Here is an 11,550-nt window from a genome sequence, read left to right as displayed (position 1 = left end):
TCTTAACGGGGCTAGGTATATATAATTACTTGGTATTAATTCCACTATCAGCGCGCCTCCTTGATTCTTTCTGGTTAAGAGTTCTTTTTAACTTATAATCGAGCAGCAGCTCTAAAGGAGATATTAAAGGCTTCTTTTCTAAGCTAGAAGCATAGAATAGATAAAACGGAATATCAAAATAATAATAATATAATATAGCTATATATACCTTAGCCCGCCGAGACCTTGTTTAACCGTAGAAAAATAGACTGCTTGCAGGTAAGCAGAGCATTAAAAAAATTACATTACAAATTACATTACATTACATTACATTACATTACATTGCATGTAATTTGTAATGTAATTTTATAATATAAGGGGGAAAATTACACTTTTCTTAATATAGTTTTTCTATATACTAAACGATATATTTTAGTTAAATTACTATATACTCTGTATTCTAGAGCGGCTAAAATATAATATATATATTTACGATTAGGTATATAGATATATATACTTTATAATGTTGATATTATACTTATAATAAGTAATAATCATAATAATCATAAGTATAATATCTTAAGTAATAATCATAATAATCATAAGTATAATTTGGGAAGCACTGCGGCGCCCGTATATTTTGATATCGAGCCCGTAAAGTAGAGTCATAACCCATCAAGTTCTCTTACCTGCAAGCAGTCTATTTGTCTACGGTTAAACGAGGTCTCGGCGGGCCAGGGTATATACAGTTACATCATATCAAGACCATTTCATCGCTCCTTACATCCATTCTATCTTCTAGGTTAGACAAGAATCCTTTAACGCCTCCTCGATATCAAAATGTACGGGCGCCGCAGTGCTTCCCTTAATTAACTCTGTGTAAATCTCTGGTCTGTGTGCTAATATCCTGCCTTTAATCCTGGGGCAGGCCCACACCTCACTTCGGGCCCGGAACAACTAATTCCGTCCTTGTTGTGGGCCAGCCTGTGCAACACAATGACCCGACCCACTTAGTAGGGGCCTGTTAAAGTTTCCCATACTCTAACCTAACGCCGTACACACTTGCTTCGAGCCTCGCCCTGGTTAAGCTGGATTTCCAAAGAGCCGGACAGATCTGCACTCGCTTTCACCATGGCCTCATTAGGAGACGACCTGCTCAAGACTGTCAACAAATTGCAAGACTTGGTCTTCAATACCATTGGCAGTGACTCTCTGGATCTCCCGCAGATTGTGAGTTTTCCCCGTGCGCCATAGTTCATTAGAGGTCGAGAAATCTCACGATCGAGGGGCAACAGGTCGTAGTTGGTTCTCAATCCGCTGGGAAGTCGTCCGTGCTCGAGAACATTGTCGGCCGTGATTTCTTGCCACGTGGAAGTGGCATTGTCACCAGGCGTCCGCTTATTTTACAGCTTATCAACGTGCCCCATGAAGAAACTGATCTGGATACTCCCAACGGCCTCTACACATCTCCCTCACAAGCTAGGCGTTCTGAATGGGCCGAATTTCATCATATTCCGAATCGCCGACTCAATGATTTTTCCGACGTCAAACGTGAGATCGATAACGAAACCTCAAGAGTGGCCGGCAATAACAAAGGAATTAACCGGCAACCCATCAACCTCAAAATTTATTCACCTCATGTGTTAAACTTGACTCTTGTTGATCTGCCTGGCCTCACTAAGGTACGGACTATCCGCATGATACCGAGTAGACTACAGGGACATTGACCTTCGCCTTCAGGTACCCATTGGCGACCAACCTACCGACATTGAGAAACAGACACGCAATCTCATCACCGAGTACATTGCTAAGCCAAACAGTATTATCCTCGCTGTCTCTCCGGCAAACGTTGATATCGTTAATTCGGAGGCCTTAAAGCTTGCAAGGCATGTCGATCCCTTGGGCAGGAGGACCATTGGTGTCCTTACCAAGATTGACCTGATGGACCATGGAACCAATGCGCTCGACATACTGTCCGGTCGCGTCTACCCGTTGAAACTTGGGTTTATTGGTGTTGTGAATCGATCGCAGCAAGACATCCAGGGTAGTAAACCAATGGAAGAGGCTCTCCGGGACGAGGCGGATTTCTTCAAGCACCACCCAGCCTACCGCAACATCGCCAGCCGTTGCGGAACTCAATACTTGTCCAAGACGCTCAACACCACCCTCATGTCTCATATTCGAGAACGCATGCCGGACATCAAGGCGCGGCTTAACACTTTGATGGGCCAGACGCAACAGGAGCTAGCAAGCTACGGGGACATGCATTTTAGTGGAAAGGAGCATCGCGGCTCGTTGATTTTGCAGTTGATGACGCGCTTCGCAACCTCCTTTATTTCGTCCATTGACGGGACATCGACCGACATATCGACAAAAGAACTTTGCGGCGGTGCCCGCATTTATTACATTTTCAACTCCGTATTTGGTAACTCACTTGAGTCTATCGATCCCACGTCAAACCTCTCGGTCTTGGATATCCGGACGGCTATTCGCAATTCTACCGGGCCTCGTCCGAGCCTGTTCGTGCCAGAGATGGCTTTTGACCTTCTTGTCAAACCTCAAATCAAACTTCTTGAAGTTCCAAGCCAGCGCTGTGTTGAACTCGTCTACGAAGAACTAATCAAAATTTGCCACACGTGCGGCTCAACTGAACTCTCTCGTTTCCCACGTCTGCAAGCGAAACTTATCGAAGTTGTATCAGATCTACTGAGGGAGAGACTAGGGCCAGCGTCCTCATATGTCGAATCGCTGATTTCTATCCAGCGCGCATACATCAACACAAATCACCCAAATTTCCTCGGTGCTGCCGCTGCCATGAGTAATGTTGTGAGCAACAAGCAGGACAGAGAGCGCAGACGCCTGGTGCAAGACGAGAGAGAGAGAAGGGATAAACGTCGCTTGAAAGAGCAGGCCACTAACGGGCCAGAGGGACCTGAAGAAGAAGACGAACTCCACCTCACAGAGAAGGGGGACCCAGCAACGATGCGAGCGCACACAGCCAATGGAGTTCATACCCTATCGCCGACAGCGAGGGACCATGCGTCATCTTCCCTTCACGCAGCGACGAACACAGCTCGCTCTATCTCGCCATCCAGATTCAATAACCAGGGGCTGGGTGGTGCCAGAGAGTCCTTCTTGAATTATTTTTTTGGGAAAGAGGGCTCGTCATCGATCAGTGTTGGATCGAGCAGTATCACAGGGCGGGATTCATCCATTGTCAGGCACACAAGCCAATTGTCGGAACCGACATTCTCACAAAGTGTCCGTCGCGGGGATGACACATTTTCGTCTCGAACGGCCTTTCAAAATTCCGCCAGGGACGACGACGAACTTGTTAGATCGCGCCCTCCGGAATTGGGAGCCCATTTCGTATGTTACCCTTCGGTCAGATAGTGCCGCCAACGAGGTGCCAATTGCTAACTGCCTCTTCCGTTTCTCGTAGGGTGTCTGTGGCGAGCCAGCTCTAACGGACCGAGAGGCGATGGAGACCGAGTTGATCCGAGCCCTCATTTCGTCCTATTTCAACATTGTTAGAGAGTCAATCGCCGACCAAGTGCCCAAGGCTGTGATGCATTTACTGGTAAACCATTGCAAGGATGTGGTGCAAAATAGACTCGTTAGCGAGCTCTACAAGGAGAGCCTCTTCGAGGAGTTGCTATACGAGGATGATAGCGTCAAGAAGCAGCGTGAGAAGTGCGAGAAGCTTCTCCAAACCTATCGCGAGGCTGCGAAGATTATTGGCGAAGTCTTGTAATTTAGTCTTATATTAACTAGAGTGTAGTGATAGTAGTAGTGTTCTTTTACGTCGTGATGTCTCTAACTAGAGCGAAGCACGACTAACCGGCAGTCCTCCTATATACTATAAGTAAACATGGTGTTTATATAATAACTAATATTATATAGGTGAGGATAATCCGACTAGGGCAATCGCATATTCCGACTAAGGTCTAGATGCCGATAGGTGCCAGGACTGACAAAAGCTATTAACGTTCCATTTAATCTATCTATCTATAACCTTAATCCCTCTATAACCTTAATTCATCTATAACCTTAATTCATCTATAACCTTAATCCATCTCTAACCTTTACCGATTTATCTTCTTTATTACTGCCGCTATCTATCTTTGTTACGCTCTATAGTGGCGGGCGTTGCGATGGCTCTCCTGCCACCCTAACCTTTTGCCCTCGGCTATAAAGATATCGAAGACCTAATCTCCTATATTAACGATTTCGCCTATGATAATAGGTATATAATTATAATCCGGCGCTAAACTAATAAGGGAAAAGATAGAACTTATCGTCGCGTAGATCTTTATTACGACTATGGCGGAGGTTAGCGTGAGTCTATGGCTATAGGGGCCCGGCTAAACGCTAGCTTAAGGAAGACTTATTACCCTTTTATTATAGAGGTTAATCTTTAAGAAGGACGCTGGTTTACTACGATTATAAACCCCGATTATAATTATAAGGTAAGTCTAGATATCGTAACGTATCTGATTTATCGTAAAAGAATATAGAACGATAAGCAGAGGCAGGAGATCCGCTAGCACTTCTAGATAAGTCTATCTTTTACCCGCGATATTATAGCCTTAATAAGGGAGAAGTATCCCGAATAGGTAAGCTAGCTATCTGCCTACCCTTACTGATTCCTAAGATTAATAGAATTTATGTTATTTATTAGCTTTAGTCTACCTAGGATATAAAGAATAAGATTACTAAGTTACGCGAAGAGTCTTTAGGCGGATATACTCCTATATAAGCCTTAATTAAAGAATTTAAGGATCGCGGGATTAAGTATTATTATCGATATCTTAACGGAAAGGTTATAGCTATCTTCTAATTGCTTTTATAATGCGAGTAGATATAGAAGCTTAATTCGGAGGTTATATTATACGATAAGACCTATAATACTAACAGCTTTAGTATACCGTTTATTAATATCTATAGTATTACGAATATCCAGAGCACCTTTAATATCGCCTTTAGCCTTATAAATTAGGAAGATTATAAGGCCTATATATGGTTCTTTTACTATCCCGACGAGTACCGTACGTTCCTTAGTATTTCTAAGCCACTCACGATTATCTCCGACTTCGACTCGAGGGTATTTAAAAACGTAGCAGGTAACGTATTTCCTGATATATAGCAGTAAATTTATATATAGTATGTTAATAAGAATATCTAAGACAAGGTAAAGACCCTCTAGAAATAGGCTGATAATACTAAGGCGAGGAATGATTATAAAGAATATATCTCCTATAAACGCGAGGCACCTTTTTGTAGCGAACTTTTAACCGGCGAAGGTCCTATTAATATTACCCGCCCTAAATAATTAGAAATAATATATAATCCACGCGGCTTTATAATGGTTTAGAAGGCCATTATATACGTAAAAACGGAAGAGGATCACGAAGAGGCTTCGCTTTTAGTACTGGAGTAATTTTTGGGGTAAGAGGCTATTATATGATTCCTGCTATCTACTTAGATACCCTAGCGCTGTTAGTTTATTACTTACTAGATATCAACGTATCGTAACTTTACGATATGTATTATATCGCGAGCTAAGTCGAGTTATAAATAGATTAAGGGCTATTTATTAAATTCTACTACTAATATTAAATTTCTAGCAGAATATATTAAATGGATAATTAAGAACGAGTAAGCTAAATACCTAAAGGATAAAGCCGATTAAGCCTCGCGCTAGATCCAGGATTATTATATAAGAAATTGGATAAGCGATACCCGGAGCCGTTATAGTAGGCACGTGTTAGGGCTCTTAATAACCTAATATCGCCTAGCTCTTAGTATCTCGAAGTAAATAACTCTAGTACTAGCTTATACGAAGCAGTTTAAAACATAGTTCGGTATACCTTACGCCCACGATATCCTATAATAGGAATAAGAATAGCCGCCGCTTACCTTTAATTACCTCAACTTCCACCCCTATTACCCCTTAGTTATGATCGTATTAATAAGGATAGGCTATGCCGTATCTTGGAACCTCTTATTATTTTGGTTAGCCGCGGACGGCCTCGCCTTACCGCCGAAGATATACTAGTTATATTAATACCTCGCGGTAATAATCTACGCCGTGGAAACGCTATATCCTGGGCGCGTAACCGATCTAAGTGGGAGCGGGAGGAAAAGCAGGTATATTATCGGAAAGAAGAGGTTGCGCGCCGTTTTAAAGAGTAATAAGAATAACAGTAATAATAATAGGGTTAGAGAGGTGGAAGTAATCGTGGCCGTGGACGAGGCCGCCCTCGAGGCTTAAGGGGAAGAGGACGTGGAAGAGGTAATAGAGGAATTCTATAAGCAGGGAATCATATATAAAACACTTCTGATAGTATAAGTGGCTGGTCTAATATAGATAGAGTAATTAAGAGGCTGTAATAAGAGTTATAGTAGTAGTAGTTAATTAATATAATAGTGAATTAATATGATATGATCGTTAGGATAAAACGCAGTTATTAAGTTGTGGCCGTATAATTAATTCAAGGATTAATTAAAGGATTAATTGGAGATAGATAAAATGGAACGTTGATAGCTTTTGTTAGTCCTGGCACCTATCGGTATCTGGACCCTAGTCGGAATATCCGATTGCCCTAGTCGGATTATCCTGACCCTATTATATAAGCCTATAGAACGATAGTAATAAAATAGGAGTATAGGAAATATAAGGAGTACAGTATAGGCAGGGAGTAAGTGGTACGAGATTTCTCCCCTCCCTCTATAGGGGAGGAGAGAAGATCTCGCCCTTTAGATAACACGGCCCATTATAATCGGATTCCCTTGGCTATAAAAGAGTAGGCTCCAAATACGATGAAGTATTAAGCGACCGTATAACCGCAACTAACCCTCTGATTTATAATAAGCCTGTTTTCCATAGTCTACTATAGTTATTTTTAGTTTATTAAATAAATCTCGGGCGTTATTTTCTTTATATAAACCACTAAGCTTATTTCCTTATTTATAAAGACTCTCTTTATAGCTTGTTTCTATTAATGAATTAAGTAATAATAAATTTATATCCCTGCCTTAATTCATTAACTATCTATAAAGCGTCGCTAACGTTAAGTAAGCGGGTATAAATAACCCTCGTATCTTAGAAGATATTAACCGCTATAATAAGATATCCAATAATGTATCTGCTAATAACTAAACTATAAAGCCCTCCTTAGCCGCCACGCCCTGTCTGCCCCCCTGTCTCCTACTCTATCGGAGTTATAAGCCATGATTCTAGGCGTTAGACTAAAGACTCCCCCTCCCTCTCCCACTCCTAGCCCTTCCGTCCGCCCCTCTAGCTCCCGCACCGCCGCCTATACCCCCCCCGGCTTATCCTCCCGAAGCCGCGTCTAGGAAATAATAGCCAGAAACGATAGCGATACGGTCTCGCGAGGCGAGGCTCTAGATAAAGTATATAATAATAGTTATAAAGATATTAAGTCTTTATAGACTAGATGCGATTTAGGGTATATTTCTACCCGCTATATTACGCGTTATTACCTTTACTAATAACGTATAATTATATAAACTAAGCACAACCGTATCCTATAAGAGAATAAATAGCTAAACCTTAACCGCCTGGCTAATTAAGAGGCCGTTAGAATAACTCTAGTGGGGTTATATATAAAGGACTATTATATACTTACTATTCCTAAAGACACTTTTAGCGGTTAGGGGGAGAGGTAGTTCCACTATGCGCATGGCGTTTTTTAGTATCTTTTCTATGGGTTTTCGCCTACAAGATACCTCTATAGTATATTAGTCACTTACCGATAAAACCTAATGACCTGAATGTGTGTATCACTTCTTGTAAACTATGCTTATTTTTATAGGGAAGAGATTTTATAGTATGCCCGTAAAGAGATTTTACTACTATACTTTAAGCCGATACCTATACCTACTACGCCTACTATACCCGCTACGCGGCGGTGCCGTCATTATAAGATCGTTAAACCTTTCCCCGAGGTCAGATTCTACTATGGTAGTAGAATATACGCCACCTATATAACCTACGGAACTATTAACTAGGTTAATCGCTAATCCGACCCTTCCCCTAAGGCTACTCGCTAAACTAACCCTGCTAATACGGATACGCCCGCTACACGACGTTACTATTATTATAAGACCATTAAATCTTTCGCCGAGTTTAGATTCTACTCTGGTAGTAATATATGTACTACCTATATAATATGCCGGACCTAAACCAACCCTGGAACCAACTAGGCTAATAGCCAGGCTAGTCGCTAAACCAGCCCTATAGCTTATATAGCACCTATAGCTAAGCGTTATACCTCCCGCCGCAGCCCCCGGCGCCGTATATAACTAACCCCGTTATCCTCTTTAGGATATTTTTATACTACCTATTAAATTTACCGCCCTATTACGGCTCTCCCGACTCGCCGTAACGATACTCCCTATAACTGGTACTATAGGTGCCGTGGGGCTAGGGCCCCCGGTTCTCCCTCTAGAAATAAGGTTAATAGCGAGAATACACGTATAGTACGGGACGGGGTGGTTTAGGCGAATCTCTAGCTATATATTCGTTAATTAGATCCGGTTAGATAAATACCCCCGAATAGCGAGGTTATACTCGAGTATTCTAACCTAGGATTATTACGGGTAGAGTATAACTATTACGCTACCCTTTACTAGATAGGCGGGCGGCTATAAATAGGTGCTCGAGTCTTTACTAGGGTTATAATCATTTATTCTATTCTTAGAAATCTACGCCCTCTAGCCCTAAGTTTAGTTCCTATTATAACCAGGGCGACGTGGGGGTTAGGCCAATCTCGTAACTACCCGCCCTTACAGAATAGCTACTACTCTCTTCCTATCCTAGATTCATGGATTTCGGTAAGCAGATTCGTTAGTATAATAATGCTTTTACCTTTACTTTTATATAATATACGGAGACGTATCCCGGGCTATTAGGCGGTCTAATAGTCTTCTAGATCCACGGCGCCCTTTATTATATTACTAGTCTACTAAGTGCTACTGGTTGCGTTCCTGTTTTTATCTAGCTATGCTTCTATAATCCCTACGTTATAGCCGATTACCGACACGCTAACGCTCTGACTTTTAACGCGATACTTGACCGGCAGATCTTAGGAGAGCTATTATATCTTCCACACACTTCTAATCCGTATACCTTAATCTATTTGAAGGCCCGCGAGTAATTTAATACCCTTAATAATCAGAGTCATATATTAGTAAATCCGCAGATAAGGTTAGTAATAAAGCAGGGTGCTAACCGTTATTAATAAAACCTGCCTGTTATAGATAATGTTACCGCTATAATTCCTGATAAGTCTAGTTAAAGGTGCTACCGGGATATCGTGCTTACTAGAGGGGCCCGGGAAATACCCTATAAGCTTTCTATCGCGTTAACTATAAGCACCCGAAGTATTTACTACTACCTACCCACTAATATATCGTCTTAGCGGGACCGGGTATTACTAGAATATACGAGTACGGGATCTATATAGTCGCGAACATTAGGTTACGGAGGTAAAGTTTCGATAGTACTACTGCTATCTATTATATCCACGGCGGTAATAGAGGTTAATACCCTTGGCGTATGGCTAACTTATTGAGTAATATTTAATAGACTTATAGACTTTATATAATTAGAAAAAGCTTAACTAGATCTAGCGTTACTAAGTATAGATATAAGCCGATATATACTATCACGGGCATAATTTATCAAAGCCAGGGATAGCCTGAATAGGAGGAGATGATAGGTCTTAATAGTTATTAAGGGGATTAGATAGGGTATAGTGTTCGGAGATAGACGGTCGAGTCGGCTCGGGGACTAGTACTATCCGGACTAACCTGGTATAGTGTGATAGAGAGGACCACCGATAGATGGATCGCGGACCTAGGAATGCTTTTAAGGGGATTCTCTAAGGTTCCCGGGGAAGAGGTCCTGGTTATCTATAAAAGGGATAGGTAAAACTAAACTCCTGACTTAGAGGTTTAGCGAATAGTTTAACTCTTGATTTAACCTATCAGTTTATATTACCTTTTTAATTATCGTATAACGTCCCTTTACTCTTTATATAAAAACCCCTTAATATATTATTTACTTAACTGTTTTAGGGGGTATAACGACCGTTAAGAGTTATAAGTATAATTTATCTTTACTAGCTAGCTAATAAGTAACTATACTTCCTTATAGGCGTTTTAATACTGCTTCCCCTTAGGAAGGAGACTATAAATCGGTTTAGAAATACACGCTATCTCCTAGAAGCGATACCACCGCGCCTCTGCCTGATAAACAGGAGACTATTACCCCGCAGGACCCTTTAGAGCTATAGCCAGATCCGCCTCTAGCACCCTAGCGTAAGCCTCCTATAGTCACTTAGCGTAAGATACCCGCGGCTCCCTTATCTAATATTATAAAGCCCTAACCCGACCCTTAGTCGAGTATACGTTATAATATTAAGGAACTAGAGAATTATCCCACGGACTAGCTAGTCCCCGAAAAGCTAGATTTTCTTTTAAGCCACTATAAGGCACGCAGGGAACGTAAGCATAAGTTAAAGCGTCTAGAAGCTATTCGTCGTAGTAAGGATCTAGACGTTACCCTGCCCCCTTATAAACCCTCGGCGAATTATTATTCTCCCTAAGGAGGTCACGGTAATCTATTTAAGGTAAACCTCCCGAACCTAAAATAAGATAATAAGTTATACGATTAGTTTAGAACCTTTATAGAAAAGATTAAGTAACGCTTTTACCTTAATCCCGCTAGCTTTATAATAGAGGCGAAGAAGGTTTACTTTACCGCTAGCTACCTTAAGAGAAATATAAAGTCCTGCTGGTATGCCTATTATAGGAGGACCTATAGTTGTTTAATAAAGGCGATATAGGCTAAGCTAAAGACCTTTTTGACCGAGTAACTAGTTAATGGCGAGACCCGCGAGTTATTGGTTACGGAATAGATCTTTTCGGGACGGACCTCTTAGTAACCCGGTTAGACCTACGATTAATTTCTTAATAAATTAGATTCCTTATTTAATAAGGTGTTTATTCCCCTTTCTGATAAATAGTATAAATAGTTTATTATATCTAAACTAAATAAACCTCTACGTAATTAAATTATTACTAGAATTTTACCTAAGACCGTCTATAAGCTAAACGTTATAGCTTACTAAGCTAAGGTTATATTATTATATAAGAGTAAACCGTTTAATTAGGATCGTGGCTATTACTTATATATACCCTGTGATTAGGGTTATAAAAGGAAGCGTGGGATTAGTAGTAAACCCTTATTATCCTAAGCTAGCGGCTTTTACGAAGACTCGCCTACGCCCCCTACTACTATAACTGCGGCTATTACTATTACTCCTGCCTAATAGCGGGATAACCCTAGCAGAACCTCGGAATTCTTAGGCCCTCGGAAATATTATAAATACGGAGAGGAGGGCTATATTCGACCTTTTTGCCCTTATCTACGGAATAGGCCGGCCGGCTAAAGTTTTACCTTAGCTACTAACCCTAATTAGGAGGCTATAGCCCTTAGTTAACCCACTTTAGGTTAGGTATAGGCCCTACCCTAAGCCCTAT

The 11,550-nt window shown here is 41.2% G+C and overlaps 2 protein-coding genes across 2 annotated transcripts; both read left to right on the top strand.

The window, feature by feature from the left end:
* Nucleotides 1-862: 862 nt before the first annotated feature.
* ACRALDRAFT_1062810 (uncharacterized protein) lies at nucleotides 863-3,918 on the top strand. Its single transcript, XM_071016674.1, has 4 exons — nucleotides 863-1,209; nucleotides 1,275-1,661; nucleotides 1,720-3,348; nucleotides 3,422-3,918. Exons 1-4 carry the CDS (start codon nucleotides 1,111-1,113, stop codon nucleotides 3,731-3,733), a joined length of 2,427 nt encoding a protein of 808 aa, XP_070876207.1. The 5' UTR covers nucleotides 863-1,110; the 3' UTR covers nucleotides 3,734-3,918.
* A 2,037-nt stretch (nucleotides 3,919-5,955) lies between these two features.
* Nucleotides 5,956-6,294, top strand: ACRALDRAFT_1030865 (uncharacterized protein; the record flags this gene model as incomplete). Its single annotated transcript, XM_071014902.1, has 2 exons — nucleotides 5,956-6,129; nucleotides 6,205-6,294. Coding segments are annotated over 2 exons (264 nt in total), but the record flags the coding sequence as incomplete, so codon positions are not given.
* Nucleotides 6,295-11,550: the final 5,256 nt, after the last annotated feature.

Source organism: Sodiomyces alcalophilus (genome assembly GCF_042370955.1).
Source record: "Sodiomyces alcalophilus JCM 7366 unplaced genomic scaffold ACRALscaffold_3, whole genome shotgun sequence".
Classification (NCBI taxonomy): Eukaryota; Fungi; Ascomycota; class Sordariomycetes; order Glomerellales; family Plectosphaerellaceae; genus Sodiomyces; species Sodiomyces alcalophilus.
Note: the sequence above shows the minus strand (reverse complement) of the source record. Positions and strands in the feature narration are given on the sequence as shown.